This window comes from Penicillium bovifimosum, assembly GCF_028826915.1.
Source record: "Penicillium bovifimosum strain IBT 22155 chromosome Unknown utg000002l_segment0_segment0, whole genome shotgun sequence".
Lineage (NCBI taxonomy): Eukaryota > Fungi > Ascomycota > Eurotiomycetes > Eurotiales > Aspergillaceae > Penicillium > Penicillium bovifimosum.
This window is the reverse complement of record NW_026622711.1, coordinates 2,734,000-2,760,912: the sequence shown is the minus strand read 5'-3', so window position 1 is coordinate 2,760,912 and position 26,913 is coordinate 2,734,000. Positions and strand designations below refer to the sequence as shown.

Here is a 26,913-nt window from a genome sequence, read left to right as displayed (position 1 = left end):
TGATAAATTGTTTTCATCCAATATTTTCCCTGTCAATAGTTCCTACTCCGTAAATCCATATTGGATCCTGTCGAGAAATGTGGATATCGTAGAAAGACGGTAGAGTCGATACGACTTGGCGGACTTCGTGATTTCACGTACCGTTATTTAAGCGAGACGCACACTTCCGTTTCCACTTTCCTCGATTCAATCGTCCCATTTGGATTGGCGTAGATTGGTTTCCTAGGTTGGCTTCTCTAGGCTCCATTAATTGGGGCGAGGAACGTGGTCAACTGGGTATGATTATGAATCTGTCTTTTAAGAGCAAAGACCTGCTTCCTGAGGAACAAGGTCTTGTATCTAGCACCTACTCCGTAGACTTAGCTTAGGACGTCACCATGCCCCATACGGGATAGTTAGAATATGCTATGGTATCGTTTTTAAAACGTCCGACGGCGGCTGGACGAGCACTAAGACTTAAATAGAAGGCCAAGCAGTGGCAAAGGAAACCAAGTACGTAGGAAGATTGTGGTAGCATATATAAGCTTGTATTGTTCAAAGAAAGACTATAGTTGGCAGGTAAGAGGATTCAACCAGAAGCAAACTGGTGGGACCTAGAACAGCTTGTGCTCAAGGGTCATCTCCGACTCGGGCTGGAGACCAACACAAGCACGGAAGATGTTGATAAGAGCAGAGCGCTGCTTACCCAGAGCGTTGACGACAGGAGTACCGGGAGGAGTCAAGGGAGCCTTGAGCATGTAGCTGAGAATGCTCAGCACGCTGTGGAAGCCCTTGTACTCGGCACCCTCGCTGTCAGCTTGCCAGCTGATACGGGTCATCATCTCGGCGAGCACGACCAGGTCGATGATCAGAGGCGAGGCCAAAAGGGAGTCCTCGCAGATGTTGAACAAGCTGATGGTCTGGTGGCCGCCCATGAAGATCTCGGCGTAGTACTCATCCAGAGCGCGCTTGTTGTCACCGACAGCAGGCATGTACTTGATGACGACGGTGTGATCGGGGTGCTCGTCCTTCTCGTAGAGGATGTGGTTGGCAGCGACCATGTCATCCACGACGTTGGACTTGGAGATTTCCTTGGAGCGGAACTGCTTCTGGGAGCTCAGGTTCTTGCCGTCGTTGTTACCCAGGTGGTTGTAGCTGGCAATGGAGGTGAGCTTAATACCGGCGTTGATGAGGAAATCAACGAGGGCGGACTTCATCTTGGTCTGGCCAGACTTGAAGTCGTCACCGCCGATGAAAGCACGACGCTGCTCGGCCAACTGGAGGGCACCGGGAACGAAGGTGTTCTGGGGAGAACCGTTGATGAAGGGGGTGTCCTCCAGGATGGCGGCCACAGCGAACACGGTAGAAGGAGCAACCTCCAGGTGACCGGTCTTGATCGAGTTGATCAGGTTGTCGGCAGTGTCGTTGACACCAGGGATGATATCAGCGTAGCGCTCAGTGTTGGCGGTCCACATGATCACAACCTTGTCCAAGCCGTTCTGGGCCTTGAAGTCACGGATATCCTGCTGGATCTTCTCAACGTGAGCCCAGCAAGCCTTGTCACCCTCGAGGATGTTGTCGGCGCGGTCCTCCTGGTTGGCAGCAATGAAGTCGGGGTAGTAGATACTAGGCAACGGCTTCATCTCGGCCATCTCCTTGCGGACTTGGCTCTTGAGGGCGGGCTCCAGCACCTGGGCACGGTCCATAGACTCGGCCAAGTTCAGGCTGCTGATATCCCAACCGCCAATGGCCAGATCGTTGGGGTGGACCATGGGGAGCAGGTCATGGAAGGGGATGTTGATATCCTCGCCGGTCTTGGCGTCTGTGCCCAACTTGACAGTGGAACCCATGACGATGGAACCGTAGTAGTTGGAGGCCTGCTTACCCTCGCGAGTCTCCCAGGAGATGTTGCGACGGTTAGCCAAGATACCGGCAGTGACGGTGGAACCGTTGTTTCCACCCCAACCGACCAGCATCATGCCGACCTTGCCAACCTTGCGGTTGACCTTGAAGTTGTAGTTGGTAGCCTTAGGAGTGGCAACCAGCTTGTTGTCCGCGGTGCGAGTAATCTCAGTAGTCTGATAGGCGTACTTCGACTTGATCTCGTCATCGGTGTAGACAACGTTGGGAGATTGCACAGTGAAGAGGGAAGACTCCTGGCGAGCCGACCCGTTCAGGGCACCATTGGTAGCATCCGAGCTAGCGTGAGGAGCCATTGCGTTCACAGCGAGAAGTATGTAGATTTAAAAAGTGGGTTTGTGTGAAAGCGTAGCTTTAACGGATGTAGGGTGCGCAGTCCGATGCTCCTCCACGGTTGGATGAGCGTCGGCCGTTGAACGGGTGGTGCCGGCTGGTGACGAGTTAGTGATTGCACTTCTGGAACGGCATTGGGGTTGAGGGTAGACTCACGAGTTAAGGCTTGTCGCGAAAATTGTGGCGGTTGTATAGCGACCACGTCTCAACGAGATGTGATCTGACCTGTTGAAAAGGTTTATACGAACCTAATAAACGTGACGAGAGTACTGGAAGTGTTGATAGGGAAAGAGAAGAAGAGAGAGAGAAAATGGAAGGAGGGGATTTATATGGTACTCCGCCTGTCTCCGGTCTGTCCCCCGCCTTCCCCCTTTTTCTTTTTTTTTTTCTTTTTCCTCTCTATTTTTTTTTCCTTTCTCTACGTACAAATTTCCTTAGCTTCGAGCTATTTGTTGGCATTCATCTTATTATTGGTCATGCTAAGCTATCTGGTTCACCGTCTCTTCTTTAGCCGATACCGCAGTAGAATAGTCTTTTCAACTTTTGACACAGTGTTGCCTCAGCATCGACAACATGCCACTACTATACAATCAAGCTGTACTAACTACTACACATCCCTCGTAGACCGAGGCACAAGTCATTCCATCGTGATTAGCAGCCTGAAACTTCCCATTAACCGCAATCTCCATTTTTCCCCCGAGTCATTGCCGCCTGGGGTCTCCGCTTCTGGAGTCCTCGGGAGTCCCTGGTCCGGCCACTCCTCATTTTTCCGGATGTGTCCATATCTACTGACCGAGATCACCGAGATCTTTCCAATTGGATATGCATATTTCACCTTGCATATCACTTCTCTGTCCGTAGATCAGGCTGAAGCATTACACACTAACTATGCCAATCGGATGTGAAGATTACACGTGCCTTTACTTGGACCGTGCTGCGCACATCGGAGGGGCTCCTCCGCGGGGTCAAATGGCGGTCAATCCACATTGAATCTCGACTCGAATTTGCGTTCTTATAACGATTTCTTCGCATTTTGATGTATAATCTTCTTTCAGTTGTGTGATCTCAGCTCAAGATATACCTAGGTTCGAGTAGAATATCCGTAGAGCGTCGAATTTTGCAGAACGGTGGACAGAAGCTCGGGCCTTTGGATCCATTTAGGGCTCCACTCAAAGTCACGACTCACGAGATTGAGACCAGAAGTTCAATGCTTCGACCTGATGAATGGATATCACACTATTCTGTATTCCCAGCCATGCCCTCATGATATCAAGTTTCAAGTTATCAACCTTGCGGAGCTTCATGATCCTTTCTCTCTGCCGTAATATCCCCCGGGGATTTGGCATCGTCTGATTTGTTAGGCAGCCGCTTAGCGACACCAACAGGGTCCAACCACCCCGTAGACAAGATAAATACCTCATCGATATCTTCCAGGGACAGCCCCGAGGTTTCCGGAAAGAAGAGGTAAAGGACCGGTAACATCGCAGCATTCAAACAAGCAAAGACAACAAAGTACTTCCATCCAATGGCGTTGAAGGCGATCGGCGTGACCTCCGCGATCAACACACTCAGAGCCCACCATATGGCCGAGCCGATGCCGTTGATTGTGGTGCGTAGGCTCAGAGGCGCTACCTCCGATGCGTACAGGAATGGCAATCCACCGAAACCGGTGATCATGCTGAAGTGGAAGAGGAACATGAATACCACAGCTGCGTACATGGCAACCATATTTGTCGACTGGGAACTCAGTGCAGCCACGAGGACCATAAATACTGTATTGGCCGTCGCACTTGACATCATCAAGGGTCGACGACCGAAGCCTTCGACGGTAAAGACGCAGACAATGCCACCGAAAACGCCGGACAGTTGATAGATCGCGGATAAGATTCTTGATGTGGTCGAGTTGAGATGAAGATGAGTTTCGAATATTGTCGTACCTAGTAGATCAATGAGCAAGAGAGACATGATCGGATTTTATGTAGTAGAAGACGTACTGTAGAGCGTAATGCAGTTGACCCCCGTCAATTGCAACAACACCAATCCTCCCGCTGCAAGCGAGGCACGATGGAAGATTCTTTGATGTCCCATGCGAAAGACTTGCCCAAAAGTCCCTTTTCCCGCGATAGCCAACGAGGACCCAATATCCAAAACGTCTTTCTCGACCACCTCATTATCAACCTCGGTATCTCTCAGGGCTGCCAATACCTCCCGAGCAGCAGACACCCGACCTTGACGGACCAGCCAACGAGGCGACTCAGGCAGATGCGACGCAAACGCAATCACCATTAAACACATAACGATCGGCAAACCAACAGGAACGCGCCAGCTCGCGCTGTTCGGAACATACGACATCCCAAGATCAACAAGTAGAGCCAGGGTAAGACCCATCGCCACGAAAATACCCGTCGTCCCAACATGCGCGCCACGCTTACTAGCCGGCGATATCTCCGACTGCCAGATCGGCACAGTGGCTAGCTGCCCTCCAGTGCCGAGACCTAGTATGATCCGCGATACGACCAGCTGAGCAAAGCCGAACGAGCTGGCCATCAGGAAGGCCCCGATCATTTGCACCACTGAGGCAATTATTATGGTACGGCGACGACCGAGTACATCGCCGAGTGCGATACAGGCGACGGCACCTAGCAGACCACCGGCTGCATACAGGCCTACGACAGTCCCCTGCAATGTCGACTTGTAGTGCTTTTCTGATGGGTGGGCGTTGCTCACGTCGATTTCGGGGAACTGGGCTTCGAACCAGGGGAGGGTCAGGACTCCGCCTAGTAACCCTTGGTTATAGCCCACTGACATGATTGCTGGCATCACTACGCCCAGCATGCTCACATAGTTGAGGCGAGTGCCTCGGAAGCCGAGGAAACGTGTCATATGGGTGTGCGGTGTTTGGGGTGGGAATAAGGTTATGGGATTGAATTCTACAAGGCTTGTGGATATTAAAGACTCTATTCTGTGATTGTGTCATTGCTTCGGTGTATCCGATCCGCGCATTCTTGTTGTTTCCTGGCATGCTATGCTATGTCTTGACGATCAGGACTGATGGAATGTTCTACGGTCCATTGAGGTGGTGAATAACGTCAGAGATATTCTAGGTTTCAAGTAGACACTGCATAGGTTGTCCGAAGGCTGATATATCTGCAAGGGGGTATTCTTCGTCTTGCCCAGATGTCGGATGTTCTGGCGTCGAAAGATAGTTTGATTTTGTAAGGTTAGGAAGACCTCGTTAGGAATTGTCCACCGTTTGTGGCTATAAGTTGTCATCTTTTCCTTATGCTGCAGGTGTATCGAATATACCTAGGTAGAGGTTACAAAATTAAAACTGATGCCTCCAGTTCCATGCCCGGATGCCTGGAAGTGTCCCGGATAGGCTCAACCTACTTTAGCTGAAGCCCGGTTGGCAGAGTGGGCGAATAGGTACTAGGTTGTAGTAGATGTTGGAAATATATGTCGGAATCTAGGTTGGATGGATCCATTGGAATTGACCTTCTTAACCTTGGAAATTGTGTCAGATATGCTGTGCGATTCGTCGCAGCATTTAATTATAGCAGTTTGTACCAACTATAACGAGAATTGCAGTTGATTGCAGTCGAGATATCCCCATGTTCTCACGACCGTCACAAACTGGTACCGAAATCACTGTCCCCGCAGTGTGGGGAAATTTCCGCGCAAAAGTCATGAAGAATCCAACATCTTCGCCATGCCGATTGCAAGAAACCCTCAATGCTGGTAAGCAATCTAGATAAACCCCATTTACACCTGGGCATCCCATATTAACAATTTCCAGTGATCCATGCCGTATACTCCACCATAAATGTAATGCTCTCACCCCCCATCGTGAGCTCTTCTCTAACCATCAGTAGGTGACGGACTTTCGCCACAATGCAGTCGATGCGCCCGCACAGGTCGGGAATGCAGTCGAGGTAAAAAAGAGACCAAATTTCGACAGGCAAAAGGTCGGACGACGCGGACGAAATTCCCTCGTGACCAAGTTTGGGTCCGACCACCACCTAGAGGTTGTTCTTCGAGTCTGGATTATTATGGCCGAAGCTGACATTCAACCGTTAGTTGACTTTATACTTGAGTCCGGGAATGGAGAAGCAGAGAGGTTGACTGAGGGAGCGACGGATGATCTGTCGCCTGCAAGAGATTTCCCTAGTCATGTCGGGCCTGTTTCAATACCAGACAGACCCTCTCCTAGACCCTCATATACTCCTGTTTTGCCGGAATTCGCCGGCCCAAGCAACCAGGCATATACCAGTGATAGTGGCCATTCACCACTCCCAGTGGTAGACAGACCTGAACGACCACAGCAGCGGCCATGGCCATTGAAGGACCCCCAGGAGGCACTCCTGCTGCGACATTTCGTTGACGAGGTTGCCCCATTTGTGAGTCGACATCCTTTGTTCCGAGCGATGCATCGCATTCTGATATGATGTCAAGTTCGATTGCACGGATCGCCACCAACATTTTGCAATCCATATCCCCTTTCGTGCACGCCGTTGTGAGACATTGTTCAACGCAATATTAGCCATGTCAGCTCGCCATCTAAACCGGACAAAAGATTTCGACCCTTTTGTCTCGGACCATTACTATCAAGCATGTCTGGAGAAATTGATACCTGCACTGGATGATCACGGAGTCACCATGGATGACGATTTGTTGGCTGCCACGGTCATCCTACGGCTGCTGGAAGAATTTGATGGTGAGATATCCCAATCCCTATCGGCGCGGACGGACGAGGCTAACGAAACCAGTCCCACTTGCAGGGGCTGATATTCGAGGCCATTCATTCGGCACAAAGGCTTTTATCCGTGGTCCAGCATTGATGACCACCACCCCAAGTCTACGGAAAGCTGTTTATTGGAGCGGTCTGCGCCAGGAGATTTATAATGCGCTTAGTCTCCAGCAAGCCCCCGACATTGATCTGAGTTCCCTGCATCTAAATGCCGAATTCAATCCTCTAGGTCCCGATGCAGGTGATTGTGCATGGGCGAACCAAGCTATCGCCCACTGTGCGGACGTGTTGGTGTTTTGCTTCGGGGACGGACCTCGCTCTGAGGCGGTGCATGCAGAGCTAAAGGCACAGAATCAGCAATGGAGTGAGACTCGGCCGGACTCTTTCGACCCGTATTTTGTGGGTGAAGATATGGAAGTTGGGACGAAATTCCCCGATATCCGCTTCGGATGTCCCTGGCACGGTACGTATATTGCGACCTAGACATATGAGCAGTCCCTTCTGGGAATCTTTCGGTAAATGACATTAGAGAAGCTAACCGCCTTATTCTATAGCAATCGGCAATCAATACAATCACCTTGCGCATATTCTACTCCTTGTACATGACCCAAGTCTGCCTACCATTGGACCTCTACGCAGGCGTTTTATTCAAGAAGCGGATGTAAGTGGCCGAGCTAGTCTCCAATGCATCCGCCTAGAAATTAACATAGCCCAGGATCATATCCGCCAAGGGGTTTGGACAGTATGTGGCGTTTCCCTATCCAATGCCTCTGTTCCCCCAGCCATGGTTGTCGGATGCATGGCTATCCATATCTGTAAGTAGCGGAAACCCAAGACGTCCAGCGTATGTTGTACATTGCAACTGATCAGCATCACAGGCGGTGATCGGTTCACAGACCCACATGAACAGGACCTGTTGATCCATGTTCTCACCCATACGGATTCTGTCCATGGTTGGCCAACCCATATGCTACAGCGACAGCTTCGAGAAACATGGGCGATGCGTTGACGGTATATACGTCGCTTATTGCGGGTTTAAAGAGCAAAACAATGGATGAGGACCGACCTCATATCTGGGCTGTGCTGGTGGAGAGAAGTATCTGCGGCAAATGATCGTCTTGCTCTCCCGCACGCCATTCGAAATGGACATACGACGTTGTTACACTTCGTCCCATTTTTCACCCATAACCGCGTTACACGAGCCTCCAGACCAACGTCGGATTTCACGAGTTACCCTTTGCAATTCCAAGACTCTTGGTAGAGCCGGGTACTTCTGCTTTTGGTCAAGTGTCAGGACCATGCATGATCCATCGCGTTGTTTGAGGGTAAGCAGTGGCCAGTAGTAGGGACGAGCTCGGAGGGAAATTGGCCCCGCGGATCGTCAGGGAACACGGGCGTAAACGTTGTTCTGTTTCACTACCAATGAGATAATGGAGATGCTCGGAATCGTCATCAGATGACTTCGCGTGTTCTGGGGGAAGGCGCAAGGGCTGCTTATGCAGAGTTCATTATCAACCAGATCGAGAGATGACCCCTTGATTTTATCCTGATCACATTGGGATATCGAGTGGACAATGTGATTGGCGGTGGGGGATAGGCCCGGGAGCAGGCACCAGAAATGGACCAGTTGCATTGCAAGACGGATATGCATATGTTCCCGAGAGAGCCTGTGCGGGTTGTTTGGGGCTCCACTGGCAAATTGTGGACTCAGGGGATGAGGTGCATTGCATCGGAGTTAGGGTATGGGTATACTGCAGAGGAATAGAAGAAAGAGTATGGCCAAATACAAGCAAGATAGCGCAAAAATAGAGCAGAAGTTTCTAGTAAAAGGTCACAACAAAGACTCCAAGCCTCTTAACCCACACAGTCTCCGCAAAGTAGCCCCTGAACCACACTTACGCACCCCCTTTCCACACTGGAGACGCTACTCCACTAGCGCCTCTTCCCCCCCCCCGAAGTTTGATCGTCTTCTCCTGGGGTTGTCTTTCAACTTTTTATCTTGAAGTTTTACTCAAATTCCTATATTGACTGGGGATGGCCCACTGAATTCGATGTCCTTCGCTGATGGCTGAAATGAACATGGGCGTGTTGCCCACCATCAAATGCTCCAATTGTGGGTGTAACGTCGAGATCTCCTCCATGGGGGATCACATTTGCGCTCCAAATGAATTTGGTACGGTTTTCGTCGAGATAGGATATAATACACATACTAATACTCTTCATAGCCCCCGTCGCCCTCCCATCACCACCTCCATCCGCGGGCCTAGAATCTCCAGACCGACTCTCACCAAAAGTGACCCGAGACGGGCCTCCCCCGGCCATTGACCCCTCTGCTGCAAGTATGTCTCAAATCGCCATGTGGGGAGTTGACATTTCCCACTAACCCTAGATCCAGATCGCGCATTTCTACAGCCAAATGTTCCGACACCAGCCAGCAGTGTGCATCCATCACCGCACTCGATTAGCCCACCAGCCCGATCGCCACTGCGCTCGCTGCAGCACAATGTGAATGACGACAATGAGTCTGTGATCAACTTGGACTCGGTATTCTCCTTCCCCATGCCCGGTAACAGGTCGCCAACCGAAGTGAGGACACCGAGTCCAATGACGGACATACCCAGGCATCAATTACGACCATCAGTCTCGTCGCCGGGGCTGGGACTGAGCGTCAGGCCAGAAAATATACAACTTCCACCTAGTCCATTACCGCCTTCGATGTCGCCGACTACGAATCATTACAGGGGGGATTCGGCGGTGAGCCACAGCAGCTATACGTCTTTTTCCAGTAGTCGCTATGGCGATTCCACGGCGAGATCATCATCTAATAGCTTTTCGCGTGGGTTCCGGTCATTCATGGACGAAACACCTCCAATTCCACCGGCACCTCTTCGCACTCCCAATAAGTCGTCTTTCCCCCGCGACTCGAACCTTTCAGTGGTTTCATCCCGGATCAGCGAGGAGGAAGCTAGTGGGTTCGACTTCGGCATTCCCACTGGCCATAACCCTACGACCGGACTACAAGACCTTCCGGAAGAGTCTCCCCCAGCGGACCCAGAAAATCGTGATGACTACATCACATCTCAGCCTGCACAGACTCACCTGCATCCCGCAGCAGCAGCGACAGAGTTTGGTAGCGATCCCCAAAGGAAGAATTCCAATGCCAGCACGGCAAGTGCCTTTTCTGTCACCAGCTTTGCGCGTGCTCTTGGGCTGGAGGATCAGATGATGAACCACGCAGGAAGCTCCGGCTCGTCTGATTCTTCGCCTTCCGATGCCCGCAGCGGGAGTTCCCTGTCCAGCCTCCCTTCCGATGTCAGCTTGAACAACCCCAAACCCACCGATCCACTCAATCTCGGCCCCTTGGTTCAAGAACTGCCCGCCCGGAGTCGACAAACAATCCTAGAATTACCTGGCCGTATACGGAGCACAATGGAAGATGTGCCTCCCATCCCGGCAGCGTTCTTCAGTCCCGACTCACCCACCGACCCTGCAATCAACAAAACCGGACTATCATTGATTGCAGAAAAGCAAGAAGCCCCTCCGATCCCAAAGACAGCCGAATCCACAGAATTCCTCTCACGACCACCACCACCTCAACGCGCATTCACAGCCCCCGTTCCCCAAATCCCCCAAACCCCACGAACACCAACCCGATCTGCAACACGCACCAAAGGGACCTGCAAAGGCTGCAACGAGCCAATCACCGGAAAATCAGTCTCATCCTCCGACGGCCGTCTGACAGGCCGCTACCATCGCGGCTGTTTCGTCTGCTTCGAGTGCCACTCACCCTTCCCAACCGCCGACTTCTACGTCCTCAACAACCGCCCCTTCTGCGCACAACATTATCACGAGCGCAACGGATCCCTCTGCGCCGGCTGCCACACCGGCATCGAGGGCCACTACCTGGAAACCGTCGAGCGGAATCCTGCCCGTCCAGACCGTCGTCGTTTCCACACTCAATGTCTGCAATGTCGCACTTGTCACGTCCTCCTCAAGGGCGACTACTTCGAGTGGAATGGTGAAGTGTTTTGTGAGCGCGATGCTCGCCGTGCAGCTTCCGCTTACCATCCCCCACCTCCTCCACACCCTGGTCGTCGTAGGCCTACTGTTGGCTCGTCGCCGCTGGCTCAGTCTGGTCCTTTCCCTGGTTCTTATCCACCTCCTGGTGCGAGAATGGGACCTGGACCTGGACCTGGACCGGGATTGTACCCCGGTCCTCGATTACCACCTGGTGGTGGAGGACGGTTCCCCGAACGACGGACTACAAGGCTTATGATGATTTGATAACATCGTCTTGCTCGTTTTTTAACTTCTTTTTTGAGGTTCTGAGTTGCATGTTGCATCTCTACGCCTTCTTTCACATATTCCTCATTCCTTCACATATCGCGATATACCCTCTGTGCGATCTCAACCATTTGGCTTGCGCTGGCGATGGCGTTGATCGTCCGTTTTCCCCATCGGGGCTATCTTCATCTATATCCTTTGAGAAGCTGTTTATTGGTATGTTTTGTGATTATTCTGTCATATGGGGTGGTGTACTTTGATTCTTCATCACGCCGCAATGTTTCCAATGTACTGTAACTCTCCATTGCTCTGGTGTTTGCTTGGGTTCTTTTTTGCACAGGACTTACAAGTCTAATGAACAATAATCTTGTCTTCGAATTATTAATAGTCTGAGAACTGTATCATTATCCATCAATAAACCGTAGTTCCCAGAGACAACCAATCTCTATTTCGACTTATGATCCTCAAACCCCATCCTCTCAACAGGCGTAAAGTACCTCCTTCTGAGAATCCATCCAAAACAAATAACATAAAGCGCAATAGCCAGAATCCCAAGTCGCTGTCGAAATGTAATCCGATCAACTTCACGATCTGGATGGTCCAACCCTTCCGCACACTCTTTTTCCCACTCCGAACAGACATCCCGAAACAGACCCGGCTCATCGGATATCACGCCGTCTATGCCATGTCGAATACACCAACGCATCATATTCGGTGCATTCACCGTCCATACATAGACTTGTCGTCTAGCGGCGCGCGCCTCCTCCAGGAACCCGCGACCCAAAGGCCCGATCAGGATCCTCTGATTGATGTTGAAGGAGATACCGGGAACTTGAAGCAATTGGCGCGCGTAGCTGACGTCGATGCAGACCAGTGTCACTGCGTATCGGGGCAAATACTGTGCGCGGGCGGGCAGGTAGCGTGCGGACCAGCAGCCGAGGACGACTCGGCGGTGCCAATCGGGTCCGATTGCGGGTATGGGGACTGACTCGATGGTTTTGGCGATTAGGGACATTATGGTTGAAGGGTCATTGCTGAGCTGGGGTAGTTGCTAGGTGAGTATGGAGCTGGTTCTCGGTGACCTAGATAGGGCAATCATACCTTGATATCGAGCAAGATCCAGAGATGCTCCCTACCCGGTTGTCGTAGATATTCCAGTACATCAACCAATCGGGGCATGGGTTCATGGGGTGCTTTCAAGGTTCGAAGTGTTTTCAGATATTCCCAGTCGCAGTCCTTGACTTTCTTCTTTACCCCAAAGCAGCGGAGGAGACTTGGGTCCTTTGAGAGATGAGTATGTCTCCTTGATGGTGTAGTGTGTGTGCACCTACGTGTGATAGTACGACAATCCCATCGCGGGAGATGTGGAGATCGAGCTCGAGTGCGTGAGCTCCTGCATGGATGGCTTTTTCTATTGCCAGTATGGTGTTCTCGGGATAGTGGCCTTTGAATCCTCTGTGGGCGATTGTGTGTGGGAGACGTGGAGAGGAATCGACCGGGGAGTGGAGGTAATGAGCTGCGGAAGAATGAGCCGACTTGTTCACCATGACTTGGAGGGATACGTACCGGGAAGCTCTTGTGGGTGTTCTTCCATGGTTAGTGATGTGTCGTCCATGACTGACGTTGTGATTGAAGGAGAGAGAACAAGATATTGTTGGAGTGAACAAGGCCATCGGAGTTAGGCGGAGTTAGACCCCGCGGCCATCTACCGTGGGCTGTTGCTGGTCGAACTTGCTGTTTTAATCTACGTGACAACAAAGGTGAATATCAGCGATCAATCAAAGTATCCCTCATGGTCATTCACGACCAACAATAAAAGCAAGCCAGGGAGATGGAGTTGCTCAAGAACATTCGATAACTCAGCCCTACTGGCCCCTGGCCCTGGAGAGGGCGCCTGAGTGGGGTTGTCTCCAAATTTTCTCCAACGTCATTTACAACCTGCTTCGATCTTAATTGTGACGTTTCTCTTCCTCGAATCTCTTCCTCCAGCAGTCCAGTGTAAAACAAAATGTCGGTCAAACAATGGATCACGCCCTTGAAAGGCATCGACAGTCTTAGCCAGACCGAGGTCCCAATGCCCGCAACCGGTCCCAACGAAGTATTGGTCGAGATCCGCGCAGTCTCTCTCAACTACCGTGATGTGGAAGGTACGACGCCCGCCCACATGCACATCTGTGCATAAATAATGCTGACCGACTCGCCTCAAAGTGACCAAAGGCGAGTACAAGCATCACAAAACCGCCGAACAGGATGCCACCATCGTGCCCTGCTCGGACATGTGTGGAGTTGTGACGAAAGTCGGATCTGGCGTCACAAAATGGGCAGTTGGCGACCGGGTGCTTTCGACCTTCCTGCCGGATCACCAAACCGGCCAAGTGACCGAAAAGGAACTTGGCAGGAGCTTGGGGTTGCCACAGGATGGCGTCCTGGCAACTCACCGCGTTTTCCCCGACTATGGCTTGGTGAAGGCCCCCGGCTTCATGTCTGATGAGGAGGCGGCTACTCTTCCCATTGCTTCGGTCACGGCGTGGATGTCTATCAACGGCATGCGACCGCTGGGGCAGAGCGGTGGGAAGGATGAGTATATCTTGCTACAGGGAACTGGCGGCGTGGCGATCGCTGGATTGCAGATTGCGAAGGCGGCTGGTGCCAAGGGTAGGAAATATGGCTGATCGACATGAAGAGGGGATAGAAGCTAACATTCACAATAGTTATTATCACCTCCTCGTCCGATGAGAAATTGGACCAGGCCAAAAAGCTAGGTGCCGATTTTACTATCAACTACCGCACCAATCCCAATTGGGAGGCCGAGGTGATGAAGATCACAGAGAACCACGGAGCAGACGTTATCCTGGAGGTCGGTGGCGCCAAAACTCTACGCAAGAGCTTTGATTGCATCGCCTTTGGAGGATTAATTAACTGTATCGGTTATGTCTCCGGCAAAGTAGATGCTGACGAGGACCGTCTGAATGTCAACTTGCTGGCTCTGCGTAGGACTGTGACCCTTAAGGGAATCATCAACGGCCCCAAGGATCGCTTTGAAGAGATGAACAGATTCTACGAGACGAACCAGATCCATCCTGCAGTCAACCGGGTCTTTTCCTTCGCCGAGGCCAAGGATGCATTCAGGTTCCTGGAAAGCGGCAGCCATTTCGGCAAGGTAGTCATCAAGATTCAATAGGGCTACGGAGTTAGAGATATCATAGATGTCATTGCCTCAAGTATTTCCAGAATTGGAAGAAATTCACTTCTGATCATTCCCACTTGGATTGACAAGCCCAGCCGCGACACCCAAATCCTCCCCCATCTCCTTCCCAGCCACCGTCAACCTCTGGCAATCCTGCAACACAAACAAACAACGAGCCCACTCCGTCTCGCTAGGGTTCCGCCACCCATGCATCGTAGCCCGCTGCACAGCAACATCCCCCCGTTGCATGATAACCGGCTCACTATCTTCCAGAATCATCTCAACCTGGCCTTCGAGCACGACGCCGTAATCGAGACTTTGTGTCCTGTGCATGACCGCCTGGTTATTTGGCGCGAAGTCGACAATCCGGCACACGGTTCCGCCCGGGTTCACGAGACCCAGCTTGCCTGATTGCTTCAGTGTCTCGTGTGTCTCGATGTCTGCGTCGTTGTTCAGGTCTGCGGGGAATTGGGACGTGTAGACGACGTTGAATGCCATCCCGGCTTCTTCGAGGGCGTCCCATTGGCCTGGGGTGGAGGAGTGGATCACGGCTCTTCCCGAGTCGTTGTGCCCGGTGATGTGGCGGGTTATGCCTCGTAGGGGCGAGATTTGGCCGGGATTTGATGCCATTGTTTGGAACTTTCAAGGAGATGATTGTGGGAGTAGGGATTGAGACTGTCAGAATTCGCAGGATTAAGAAATTCTGAGATCCTCGGACAGTTTTATAAGAACTCAAGGGACTTAAGGTTTGGAGTCGCCCCGAAGGATTCGGGAATGCCCCGGTGTATCTGCTGTGGGGCAAGTGCATGAAACATGGCCCTCCAGATAGCGGTCAGCTGAGTCAGAGTGACAATGGCATTGCTCCAAACCATGGGCCTGTTTGAAAGGAATGCGCCACAGGATCGATTTTATTGAAAGTTGTCGATTTGCATCTACTTTGGGCGAAATCCGCAGGCTCAGCGTTGTGACATAGCTCACTCAAGAGGAGAAAGAGAGAACATGATGGACAGTTAGGGCATCATTGAGTGTGCCGCTTACTGGAGGTGAGCCTGAGCTCCTTCAAACACTTGAGTCTTATACGGGGTGGGGTGTATTGATTGTGATCAACTAGATGTGAGTACATGGGCACCGAATGCACCAACCTTCTTATCATTACAAAAACCACCGGAACTCAGCAGATGCTGGTCCATCTCTCATCCGATCCGTCGGGATATCTCTTGCCCGGAGGACGAATCCATCACGACGGTCGCGTCGCTTATTATCCAGCCACATATAAAGACCCAGCGAAGCAGCCAGGCAAGCGCCTGTGGCTCCAAAAGCAGCAACGCTGATCAACGCGGGCATATACTTGGGCGCATCTTGCTCTCTGAACAAGTTGCTGCTGACCAGGCCCATGAGGTTGGCCAATGGCACGCCGATACTTGTCAACAGCACGCGGCGACCTTCGTGGGCTATATTGTTGTTATACCAGGTGCTGAGTAGGACAGACGGGGCGGATGTTCCCCAAGTCATCATGAAAGTTGCGAAGTAAGCGACCTGGATTTGGTTCTGGATATCATCAATGGAGAGATAGATCATGAACCCGGTGAATGTGAAGAGGAAGCCCAGAACGATGAATGGCGAGCGAAGCTTGACCCAGTCAGACATGAAAGCCAGGGCCAGAAGCATCACTGCTCCGGTCACATTGGGTGCGACTGTGTACAGGTTAGTTTTGACGGTGGGATAACCTAGTCGTCCGACGATCTGCGGCATGAAGAGTGCAACACCCTGCAGAGGCACACCGAGGCAAATCTCAATGCACAAGAAAACGTATGTGGTGGGGTGCTTGAAGATGCCAAGTGCCTCGCGGAGGCTAAACTTCTCGTTGACGACTGCACTGGAATCAACCTGGATACGGTGGAATGCCAGTGCCTTCTCCTCCTCAGACAAAAACTTGGCCTCTGCGACGCTGCGTGGGAGGTATATGAAGGCGAATATGGCGAAGAGAACAGAAACAGTCCCCTCGATTATGAACAGGTACCGCCAATTCGGAATATGCGATCCCTTGATCTGGAACACACCGAACGCAATGAGTCCAGAGAAAGCGTTTGCAATGTTCGATGCGGCGTAGAAAACAGCCAAGCGACGAGCCAGCTCGCCACGCCGGTAGAAGGTGGTCAAGTAGTAGATGACCAGCGGGAAGAATGCCGCCTCGGACATGCCGAGAAACCAGCGAAGAGCGAACATGCCGCTGAAATTATACGCTGCTGAGGACAGTATCGTCAAGGAGCCAAAGGAAAACATCAAGATTGGAAGCACGCGTGCTGGACCGAACTTCTTCCCGAGCATTGAGAACGGTGGCGCAAAGATCACGAATGGAACGAAGAAGATCGATAATAGGAGATTGTATTCATTCGGCTTGAAGTTCAAGTCTAGTGGATTCGTCCAATTAGTCTCTCTCAGTGTATGCCACTTGTCTCGAACTTCACGTACCCTTCGACATTCCGTCTGTCTCTGCATTTCCCAAATTTCCTTTGTCCAGCGCATTGAATAAGTCTTGTCGCTAGTCAGCTTCAACACTTTCCACCGTTCGACTTGAACCGCGTAGACTCACACATAATCGCCAGAATCGGCAACAGACGATAATCAAACTTCCGACATAGACGCCGTTCGGCCTGGTGATCGACGACCCGCGTCACCTCATCTATCACACCCGGGGCAGAGCCATATGATGGCAACCTGTCCGGCTCTTCAATGGTGTTCAATGTGTCTGGTTTCTTCGTTGTGTCATCTGGCGACGGCGCCGGCGCCGGCGCTGAACTTGACATATTGCAGTGACACCCGAGAACGGAATAGAGATAGAAGTCTACGAAAACCCCCGGGGATTCCCGTACGTCCCGTCAAAATTATGATCAGGAAAGTAATTCAGGAGAAGAAGAACAAAGAAATTAAGCCCCCCTTCCCTCAGATATGAGGAATGTTACATTACCTGTTATGTGCAGAGCCCATATCACGGGGATGCCACCCCCTAGCTATCATCTATGTCATTGACTCATTTTCGAGACTGGGATCTCTCTCTGCAGTTTGCTTCTGTCGTGTAGCATCCGCCAAAGCAGCCAAGCATCGACCACTGACCAGAGACGGGCCACTCATCACGAGGTGGCTTATCTTCTTCCCAGCTAGTTCCCGGCTAGTCAGGTGATAGCTTTAGCCCTTTGGAGCCTTGGAGGGATATCCTATTTTCAGGGTAGCGGAATTGTCCGCGAATACGGTGTACCCACTGACTAGCCGGGATTTATCCTTCCCCATGTCGGCGCCTAACTGTCGATCACTGGATATTTCCCCGTTTCCCCGCAATTCAGGATGGTGATGTCAACGAACTCAATCGGAATATTTCAAGCCCACGATGTCATCTTCCTTGGTCAAATAACAAATTGACGGTGTCACGCTGTTCAGGTTCGGAAAATCTTGTGCACCCTTGCTTCAACAGATCTGCACCCCAGCAAACCCAGCCCTCAGAGCCGCCTCGACGCTTTCCTGTGTTACAATAATTCCGGTCACAAAGGTTGTTGATGGGCTGGGGAAATTGACATAAGAGAGACAGACTCCAAACTCCACTGATTCGACTTGACCTCGGGACAATGGACATGATGACATCCGAGGTGCCATGACTATACCCTCTCACCGTACTCTCATGATGATGTCGAGCTCGGATTCGTCACCCGTATTCGACTACCAGGAACCAGGGCTAATCATCAGCTGCATTTAACCCAACCCCGCAATAGAACGAACAAGCTTTTATCCAAATTATCCGGGGTATGGAGATCTCCGAAGTATAAACATGTGCAGAAAGTAGAAGTTGGTTGAATCATCTTCTACTCGCCGTAACATTCGACGCCATGCCTGTATACAGTGTGTTTCGGCACACATCCATACTTCTGGTAGCTCTGAGTATAATCCAGTCAGCATTCTCCTACCCTATCCTCCAGGAACGCCATAATGGGAATTCCAAAGACTCGAACTGGGTTACCATCTGGACAACCATGCCTCAGCTAGTCGAGCCCGCCAACCTACCCCCTGTTCCATTTGTACGTTCATCACCACGAAATTGGAACAAGGTGCAAGTACTGACTGTAAAATAGAATGGATCTACCGCTGTGTTCAGCAATACAACCATTCGCCAGACCTTGCAGCTTTCTCTGCCAGCGCAGGAGATCCGCATCCGATTGTCCAACGCATTTGGCGTAAACAATCTAAAGATCAACAAGGTGACTGTGGGCCTACCAACAGAGCATCAAGTGGGAACAAGTGCTGTACAGACAAAGTCACTGAAGTCCGTTTCCTTCGATGGAAGCCCAGACGTGGAAATCCCGAACGGTGCACTGGCCGTCTCGGATCCAATCTTCTTCCCTGTGGAGGCTCAATCAGCTATCACGATAACCGTGTACCTGGAAGAGGGACAAGAAGGCCATTCAATCACTGGCCATCCGGGTAGTAGGACAACCTCATACATGACGTCCGGGGATTGGACTACCGCAAAGAACCTGACAGACTCGTCTGTCCAAAGTACGGAGCATTGGTTAGTGCCTTAGAAAATCCCGCGAACACCCAGATTGCGGTACTCTAACCTCCCATTACAGGTACTTCATCAGCGGAGTCGAGGCTCATCTCCCCTCCAAATCCAGCGGCTTCGCAATAATCGGCGACAGCATCACCGACGGCCGAGGAAGCACCACAAACGCTAACAATCGGTAAGTAACCCCATCGCCACCCCCACAATCACAATGGCAACCAAATCTAACAAAATCAGCTGGCCGGATCTCGTCCTAGCACAGATGCAAAAGCACAAGCCCACCTCGAATATCGCAATTCTCAACCAAGCAGCCGGCGGAAACCGTATTCTCCAAGACGGCCTCGGCCCGAACGTCCTCAGCCGTATCGATCGGGACGTGCTAGCACAGTCCGGAGTACGATACGCCATGATCTTCGAAGGCGTAAACGACATCGGCGTTGCCGATACCGATCCGACCACGCAAGCAGAGATTGAAAAGGGTCTCATCGCCGCCTATAAACAGATCGCGACGCGGATCCATGCTCTGGGGATTCCCTTTTTCGGGGCAACTATCACCCCGTTCGGGTCGGCAAAGGACGCTGATTATATTCAGCCTTATTCCAATGCGGAGAGGGAGAAGACGCGTCAGAATATCAATAGGTTTATTCGGGAGAGTGGCGTTTTTGACGCTGTGCTTGATTTTGATAAGGTTTTGAGAGATCCGAAGGCGCCGTCGCAGTTGGCGGAGAAATTTGACTCGGGGGATCATCTTCATCCCAATGTGGATGGATATCAGGCTTTGGCGGAGCACTTTCCTTTGCATGTCTTTGCGTGAGGGTCTATTTGCAAGTTTTTCGAAATAGATTGACGCGAGAATCTTGGAATAATGCGGAGTTTCATGTTGGCCAGGGCAATGGTACGTGCTATGGCTTTGCTCCTTAACGAATTGGATAATGATGACGATGATTATAATGATGTATTCATTTGGCCGATGTAGCCTGCTCTAAATATATGCTGCTATGCAGGAGATAAAAAAATAAAAGTCCCCTTCTCAGAATACTATGTTCACACACGACGCTTGAAACGAGGTTGAAGCCCACGCTTCTTCAGATTACCACCTTCGACAAGAGCCTGCTTGCGTCCAGGCCCAAAGTCCGGAACACCACCCAAAGACCCAAAGATATCACCAACATAATTGCTAGCCTGGACACCGTGCGCAAAAGTGTGATGCCAGCCATCCAGAATCCCCTGCACTACCTTGATTCCAGCAACATAGAGGTTCTCAATAGCCGGCCCGAAGGCGCCCTGGTCAGCCTCGAAAAGGTTGTACTCAGCCGAAGCCCCAGGATAAGGCCGATCAAAGTCCGACCCCGTGCGCATGGCAATGATACGCGAGAAATCAGTCCGCTTGTGCATTGAAGAGCGAAGCAGAGCTTCAAGGGTAGCGTTATCCTCCTGAGCAGTTGCGCAATACTCGCCCGTCCCATTCGTCCACAGCTTAGTCGTGTTCTCGAACGTGTCGCCGAGGATATTGCCACTGAAATACACATCCGTCGTCGCGACGTCGCATTCCACAACCCCAGGCGCCAAAGTGCCGGCCTTGTACTTCCCACTGGGAGTCTTGTAGTGCGCGCGATACGCCTGGGCGGTCGCGGAATCCGAGAGATTGGCCTTGCGGGCGAAGTTGGCTGCTACTGTGCGCAGGTCGGCGTTGAGCTCGAAGACCTCGGTGCCGTAGATGTTGGTCGGGTATTGGCCTGGGGAGTCGGTTCCCTGTGCGATATACCCGGTTGAAGCATTGGAGTTCAGCTCCCGGATGTCGATCTCGTACTGCAGAGCGACTTGCACGGCGTACCGGGCGAACATGGCGGATCCAATTGTGGCGGTCCTGGGACTGACACCGGCGATGCCGGCGATGAAGAAGTATGTCTGGGTTAGATCGAAGAGGGGGAGAAAGCAACGGTGCTGACGGTTGTTGCGGCGTTGATTTCGCCTTCGCCGGTGATGAGCTGGCAGATCTCGTGGTCTTTTGTGCAGTGGACTTCTGGGAATAGAGGTGAGAGACCGGGGACACTGATGTTGTGGGCCAGCAGGTTGAACTCGGGAATATTCCACCAGGCTTCAGCTTCGGGTGCGAACTTTTTGCGCGTTAACGAGATGAGCTTTATCATGAGCTACATGGTGGAGATTCTTACCATCGACACAATGAATACCTTGGGAGCGATTGTTTTATGGGGAGCCTTATCGATGTTCACGATAGCTCCTGCGCATAGTGAGCTACCGGCGAGCAGCAACGAAGCCGTCAGGGCCTGCTTGAGGTTCATGGTGAGTTGAGATGGAGTTTTAACAGTGACTCCGTTCCTGCATATGGCGGATCCTTCTATTTGTAATGCGTACACCGTAGACCTGTGAAGAATCTGCCGGCTTGCGCCCTTTCCGCTACGGCTGGATCATGCCGACAAGTGGACATATTGGTTCCAAATGAGGGCATGATCAGCATAATCGCGTGGAGCATCCCGACTGCAAGATCCCGAGTGTGCTCCTATTGGTCTTCCCTGGTGGCATCTTACTCGCTCGAGATAATGTCATTCGGTGCCTGGTACCTGATATCTCGGGTTCGAGATAAGCATTACCTATGGCATATCTGGGCATCCGATGTGGGAGCTGGGGCCCGTGACTACTAGCGTTCGGCATGTTCCTTCGGAAGAGTACCGAGATCACGCATACGCATACGGAGTACACTCACATCACATCGAGATCTTCGGTTTGCTTCACACTCGAATAGATATATAGTCCAGGTGACGAAGGGATCAGCCCAGGCACGAAGTCTATTGATTTGGATATTGATTTTGGGATCGGAGCAAACAAACACCTGACTCCTGAGGCAGCAATATGGAACTTTGGAAAATCAACATGCCAGTTCCAGGGATTCGTTCGGTTGGTACCATGTTTCAGCCGCATGGTTTGGCCAGATGTGTGCGTACCTGTGAGGCCGTGACTGTGTACTGTGTACGGCTGTACGCACTACGCAGACATCGCGAAGCGGCGAAATACTGTAGGCTAATAGTGGAGTCACATTTCGTCGTCCAATCACCGTCCATAGCGTATCTACTGTATCGGTCGGCCTACACTTGATGGCTTCCGGGATGCCATTTTCTGCTGTACGCTAACCTTCTTATAGACTAGTGTTAGGGCCCTGGCTTTTCTTCGCCGAATATCCATACAATTTCCCATCTATATTCCTCACCTTACTTTCCTCTTATCTCTTTTCTCCATCATGTCATGCTGTCTAGTGTCTACACCATTCTGCACCCGCTGTGCATCCACTGTTCCTTTCACCGGTCTCTTTAATACTTATCGCCTTGCTCGAAAACCCTCGGTTGGATCAATCCCGCGTGAGCTCTTTCTGTGTTGCTACTGAGAAGAGTAATCCCTCTACCAATACCGTGAGGGTGTCAGGTCTGGGAACCACTTCCCACTCACCGACGAAGAAATCTATGTCGGGAAAGAGTGGGCTGTTCCCTATGGTCCATTCCTTAGCTAGGAGTACAAGCCTCTTATCAACGGCGAGACATGCTTTACGATCGATGCCTCCGGTACCTTAAGCACATCTACAAAGAGACAGATTGTGCCAGCGGGGAGTTTACTTTGCATTAGACCAAAGGATGGCGGTACCTCGGCGTCACCTAGCCTAGAGTATTCGAGGTACCGCCCATTGACCAAATCCTTTGATCTCATCCAAATTAGCCTCAAGCGGTATGACCAGGCCCTTTGTAGATGTACTTGTGCAGGTACTGGATGGCATCAACTGCAGTGTATATTTCGACGTTAATATGAGCCTTGTGCTTCCTGCTCAGGAATCAATTAAAGGGAACCGTAGTTAGTGGGATGTGGTTCTGTGATCGTGACACCCTCACGGCGTTGGTAGATGGGATAGGTGGCGATTTGCATCATGGAGGATTTGATGAATTTGAAGAAGGCTCCGCAACGTGGACTGACGCACGACTTGGCCCAAACACTTGATGATTCTCAATATCGTTTAACAGCTCGTTCAGATTCATGCGAAAAACAGTCGCGATAAGGTCGGTTCGATCGCAGGAGATCTGAAGTAGAGATAGGCCGTGTTTTAGCCCTTGTGCCTATTTTATCACTATCGAGAGTCTATTCGAGAGAAATCTATTGTTTGTCTGCAGTACTACACAATATTGTTGTCTTAAAAACTGTCACCCGATCATAGTTATACGTTTATTCCTGCTTAAGTTCTTAAGTTGTTGCTTGTATGCCAAACTCACGAAGATTTGTACTACATTGTGTTGCGATATCAAGCCAGCAAGCAGCCATGAAATAGTCGACTTGAAATATCTTCAACTTCAACCTGACCTTATTTACGCCCCTCTCGCCTTCAATGGTTCAAATTCAACGTTAAACGCGGAATCCAATTAAATCTCTGGTTAGGCGTGGCCATCCATGGATGCGGGAAGGGACCAAACGTGGACATTGAGGCTCACCCAGTGACGCCCCGACTTTTCAGCCACCGTACGACAGGCAACGTTGAACGTGGGGCATGACGCATGTTAAGACAATGGCTTAGAATAGAAAATCTCCGTGACAGCCAAACGTTGATCTCCGACATTAAAAAAGCGTCCTTCAACGTCATCTGACGTCATTTTAATATGACAGCGATAGGGGCACCCAAACAATAAAACCCAAGCCCAGCACTGAAAATCTGTATACCCATTTCCTCCGCTTGAGTCTTTTCCCTCCTCGTATACAATACCAGTCACACTGCACCGAACTACACCACACCCCACCGCACTCCGAAGCGTGATACCCAGAACCACCCCAAACCAAAAACAAACCCTACACAACTCACGATGCCGTCAATGCACGAACGCATCCGCGAGGACCTCCTCAACAAAGAGCGCGCACTCTGGACAGCCCTTACATCAGCTGATCCCGCGCCCGCCATCTGGAAACTCAGCAACCCAGAAGCAGTCTACCTATTTCCGCAAATGCCCATCATCACGCTCGAAGACGAGGATGCCTTCAAGAAAGCCGTTCGGCCACCCTTCCACCGTTTCGACGGATACCAGTTCGACCAAGTCCGAGTCATTATCGTTGATTTGATGGCTGGTGTTGTCACATACAAGGTTCGCGCGATCCGAGGGAAGAAGGAATATATTGCCTCTGGGTCGACGACCTGGAGTCAAGGGTCCGATGGCGAGTGGACAGTCGCTTGTCATCAGGAGACCCTGATGGAGAGAGAATAATATGCCTGGAGCACTGCAATGGACGTCGTCGTCGTTTTCTTTTATTCTCTTCTTGCTTGCTTATTAATGTTTTTTTGCGATGCGGAGTCCAATGTGTATTTAGGTGATATGAGCGATGTATCACGAGTCAACGAATCCTTTCAATGATATGTTGCATGATTGAATTTCTACGAGGTGCATGGAATTACTTGGGATGTTGTTTCGAATTCATGTTGTAGTCGGATCGATCAGCGAAAAGGAAAACCTTCTGACGTGATGATCACTAACTAGTGTGCGTCTATCGGCTGTGATCTGCGTCGGAATCGAAATCTCATCGATACTACCGAGTACCGTCACTTACTACGTACAGGTTTGTCACTCACTTTGATCTGATTCGTGGTTTTGCAGATGCATTGCATTTCTTTTTCCATGTCTACGACTGACCTATGGAAACGCAGTGATGATGCCCTCATTGCATGCAATGATTCAATAGTGCCCGCCATGCCAAGCTGCTCGTTGCTTATTCGATCTCCTTGCGCTGCTACCTATGTTTTGTCAGGGATCGCCAAGCCCAACATCCTAGCTTCGGCTCAGCAGCAGCCGGATCATACTCGCATGATCATCAACTGGCGAAGAATTGCGCCATTAATAAGCTAGACCCGTATTCAGCTCTGCCCCACGATCAGCCCCGGAGGCTGGGAATCAGTCTGAGTGAAATTGTAGAACATTTTCCTCTATCTTGATCCGATTCTTGAACGCGAGCAACAATCACACCACGATGGGAGGCTCAGATGACAAGCAAGAACCATGGGGCCTTCGATGGCGATCGTCCACATATTTCATTGTCGCCGCAATGGCAGTCGCCTTGCTCACTGGTATGTCTTTCACTGCGTTCAAGGTCAAAAAGGCATATACTAATGCGATCCTACAGACATGTATCTCTATGGATTCCTTGTTCCGCTACTTCCTTACGTACTGGAGCATCGACTAGGACTTGATGTCTCACTCACTCAACGTATCAGCACAGCGCTGCTATCCCAAAGTGCGCTTATCATGGTCATTGCAAGTCCCTTGATCGGATCCCATGCGGATCGGTCGGGCGCCAAACGGGGCTGGCTGCTGTTCGGCCTAGGAGGTGCTCTGGTGAGCTCTTTGATCATCGCATTGGCGAGTTCATGTAAGTGACATCTCCCACTGTGTGTATGGGTTTCACATCGAGATAATTGTGCAACTAATGTCAATGTAGTGTTCACTCTCTTTGCCGGGCGTCTTTTACAGTCCGCGGCCAGTACAGTCATCTGGGTTGTAGGCTTTGCAACCCTTGCTGACAATGTCCCTGCCGACCAACTGGGCAAGATGTATGGCTTCGTAACTATCGCCGTTGCCATAGGCACATCGGGCGGTCCACTTGTGGCCGGTGTACTGTTCGATTTTGGTGGCTACTGGGTAGCCTGGTCAAGCGTACTCTTCGTCATTGTGTTCGATGTGATCCTGCGATGTCTCATGCTGGAGCAACCGCGCGGTCAGAGGGAGATCTCTCGCCCGGAGCGGGATGGTCAGGACCCAGAGAGGGATGCACTCCTGCCGCCATCAACCCCGGAGCAGCCGATAACCGGCCAAGATAGGGTTACCGAAAAGACAGGGATACATTTCTATTTATGCATGTTTGGCAACGGTCGCTTCGTCGGCGGCGTCGTGAGTTATTTTTGCTATGCCGTTTTGACCACCAGCTTCGACGCCACGCTCCCTCTCCATGTGCGTGATGTATTCGGGTGGGGGAGCCTCCCCACGGGGCTGTTGTTCGCCGCATTCCAAGGTCCGGCTATCTTTCTCGGTGTTCCTGTTGGCTGGCTGAAAGACCGGATTGGTACTCGGAACCCGACCACGATCGGTTTCGCTCTTCTGGCGCCTCTGATTTGGCTGATGGCTGTTCCCGGTGACGAACGGTTCCCCTGGGCAAGCCCGGATGGGTTTGGTGCGATCATCTACTGCGCCGCGATGCTTAGTATCGGTGTTGTGATATGTCTGCTCAATGGAGTGGGCATGATGGAAGCCACTCGTAGGTTGCTTTGGACTCGTTATGGTGAACATTGGATGATAACTGGTTTTTACAGAAGCTGTTGATGAAATCCAGGAGAAATATCCTGGTATCTTTGGCCCGAATGGAGGGTATTCCAGGGCGATATCAGTGTCTAGTATCAGCTGGACATCGGGGATGTTTGTTGGTCCCATCATCGCTGGTTATGGGACGGAAACAGTCGGGTTCTATGGAATCAATTGTGTATTGGGTCTGTGTGGTCCTGCCCATTTCTTTCAGGTTCTCGACGCTAACTGATATGACAGCGGGGATGTGCGCGCTATGTTCTTTCATCGCGTTTTGGAACTTGAAATCATCCGTGCCCCAGCGATCGACCCGTCAGAAGCGTTCTGATGTAATCTCCACGGAATGAGAGCCACGTTGAGTAACGTTGAGTTCTATTCGATGCCAGAACTGCATTGTGTTCTGTGATTGGATATTAAAAGCCGCCAAGGCTCAGGACCCAGGGGAAGAGGGAGACAGAGGAGCAGAACCCCAAGTCCCAGTTTTTAAGCTTGGTGGCGACAAAAGGACTGGAGCAGGGACCGTTAGGAGATCCTCTGGATCGATGGGGACAGTAGGCTGAACTCCGGCCGAGGTTGCCAT

At 51.2% G+C, this 26,913-nt stretch overlaps 12 protein-coding genes across 12 annotated transcripts; 6 read left to right on the top strand and 6 right to left on the bottom strand.

Annotated features, from left to right (window-relative positions):
• Nucleotides 1–593: 593 nt before the first annotated feature.
• N7515_002233 (inositol-3-phosphate synthase INO1) lies at nt 594–2,195 on the bottom strand (the record flags this gene model as incomplete). The annotated part of the gene is made up of 1 exon (XM_056662977.1): nt 594–2,195. One exon carries the CDS (start codon nt 2,193–2,195, stop codon nt 594–596), a length of 1,602 nt encoding a protein of 533 aa, XP_056525090.1.
• Nucleotides 2,196–3,516: 1,321 nt separating this feature from the next.
• On the bottom strand, nt 3,517–5,115 carry N7515_002232 (Major facilitator superfamily domain general substrate transporter; the record flags this gene model as incomplete). Its single annotated transcript, XM_056662976.1, has 2 exons — nt 3,517–4,169; nt 4,227–5,115. The coding sequence occupies 2 exons, from the start codon at nt 5,113–5,115 to the stop codon at nt 3,517–3,519; spliced, it is 1,542 nt and encodes a 513-aa protein (XP_056525089.1).
• A 728-nt stretch (nt 5,116–5,843) lies between these two features.
• N7515_002231 (Glycoside hydrolase family 71) lies at nt 5,844–7,988 on the top strand (the record flags this gene model as incomplete). Its single annotated transcript, XM_056662975.1, has 8 exons — nt 5,844–5,970; nt 6,029–6,057; nt 6,105–6,629; nt 6,685–6,946; nt 6,999–7,442; nt 7,534–7,640; nt 7,695–7,794; nt 7,858–7,988. The coding sequence occupies 8 exons, from the start codon at nt 5,844–5,846 to the stop codon at nt 7,986–7,988; spliced, it is 1,725 nt and encodes a 574-aa protein (XP_056525088.1).
• Nucleotides 7,989–9,043: 1,055 nt separating this feature from the next.
• Nucleotides 9,044–11,263, top strand: N7515_002230 (LIM domain-containing protein; the record flags this gene model as incomplete). The annotated part of the gene is made up of 3 exons (XM_056662974.1): nt 9,044–9,152; nt 9,205–9,318; nt 9,375–11,263. The coding sequence occupies 3 exons, from the start codon at nt 9,044–9,046 to the stop codon at nt 11,261–11,263; spliced, it is 2,112 nt and encodes a 703-aa protein (XP_056525087.1).
• A 445-nt stretch (nt 11,264–11,708) lies between these two features.
• Nucleotides 11,709–12,878, bottom strand: N7515_002229 (glycerophosphodiester phosphodiesterase; the record flags this gene model as incomplete). Its single annotated transcript, XM_056662973.1, has 4 exons — nt 11,709–12,314; nt 12,365–12,544; nt 12,595–12,779; nt 12,830–12,878. 4 exons carry the CDS (start codon nt 12,876–12,878, stop codon nt 11,709–11,711), a joined length of 1,020 nt encoding a protein of 339 aa, XP_056525086.1.
• A 393-nt stretch (nt 12,879–13,271) lies between these two features.
• N7515_002228 (zinc-dependent alcohol dehydrogenase family protein) lies at nt 13,272–14,444 on the top strand (the record flags this gene model as incomplete). The annotated part of the gene is made up of 3 exons (XM_056662972.1): nt 13,272–13,410; nt 13,472–13,918; nt 13,975–14,444. The coding sequence occupies 3 exons, from the start codon at nt 13,272–13,274 to the stop codon at nt 14,442–14,444; spliced, it is 1,056 nt and encodes a 351-aa protein (XP_056525085.1).
• A 63-nt stretch (nt 14,445–14,507) lies between these two features.
• N7515_002227 (cupin domain-containing protein) lies at nt 14,508–15,080 on the bottom strand (the record flags this gene model as incomplete). The annotated part of the gene is made up of 1 exon (XM_056662971.1): nt 14,508–15,080. The coding sequence occupies one exon, from the start codon at nt 15,078–15,080 to the stop codon at nt 14,508–14,510; it is 573 nt and encodes a 190-aa protein (XP_056525084.1).
• Nucleotides 15,081–15,602: 522 nt separating this feature from the next.
• N7515_002226 (putative MFS transporter) lies at nt 15,603–17,257 on the bottom strand (the record flags this gene model as incomplete). The annotated part of the gene is made up of 3 exons (XM_056662970.1): nt 15,603–16,861; nt 16,923–16,985; nt 17,044–17,257. The coding sequence occupies 3 exons, from the start codon at nt 17,255–17,257 to the stop codon at nt 15,603–15,605; spliced, it is 1,536 nt and encodes a 511-aa protein (XP_056525083.1).
• Nucleotides 17,258–18,328: 1,071 nt separating this feature from the next.
• Nucleotides 18,329–19,816, top strand: N7515_002225 (SGNH/GDSL hydrolase family protein; the record flags this gene model as incomplete). Its single annotated transcript, XM_056662969.1, has 4 exons — nt 18,329–18,517; nt 18,572–19,008; nt 19,070–19,180; nt 19,240–19,816. The coding sequence occupies 4 exons, from the start codon at nt 18,329–18,331 to the stop codon at nt 19,814–19,816; spliced, it is 1,314 nt and encodes a 437-aa protein (XP_056525082.1).
• Nucleotides 19,817–19,820: 4 nt separating this feature from the next.
• N7515_002224 (purine-nucleoside phosphorylase) lies at nt 19,821–21,305 on the bottom strand (the record flags this gene model as incomplete). Its single annotated transcript, XM_056662968.1, has 4 exons — nt 19,821–19,858; nt 20,082–20,910; nt 20,952–21,119; nt 21,177–21,305. 4 exons carry the CDS (start codon nt 21,303–21,305, stop codon nt 19,821–19,823), a joined length of 1,164 nt encoding a protein of 387 aa, XP_056525081.1.
• A 2,550-nt stretch (nt 21,306–23,855) lies between these two features.
• Nucleotides 23,856–24,251, top strand: N7515_002223 (nuclear transport factor 2 family protein; the record flags this gene model as incomplete). Its single annotated transcript, XM_056662967.1, has 1 exon — nt 23,856–24,251. The coding sequence occupies one exon, from the start codon at nt 23,856–23,858 to the stop codon at nt 24,249–24,251; it is 396 nt and encodes a 131-aa protein (XP_056525080.1).
• A 757-nt stretch (nt 24,252–25,008) lies between these two features.
• Nucleotides 25,009–26,661, top strand: N7515_002222 (uncharacterized protein; the record flags this gene model as incomplete). The annotated part of the gene is made up of 5 exons (XM_056662966.1): nt 25,009–25,105; nt 25,162–25,407; nt 25,477–26,289; nt 26,345–26,522; nt 26,574–26,661. The coding sequence occupies 5 exons, from the start codon at nt 25,009–25,011 to the stop codon at nt 26,659–26,661; spliced, it is 1,422 nt and encodes a 473-aa protein (XP_056525079.1).
• Nucleotides 26,662–26,913: the final 252 nt, after the last annotated feature.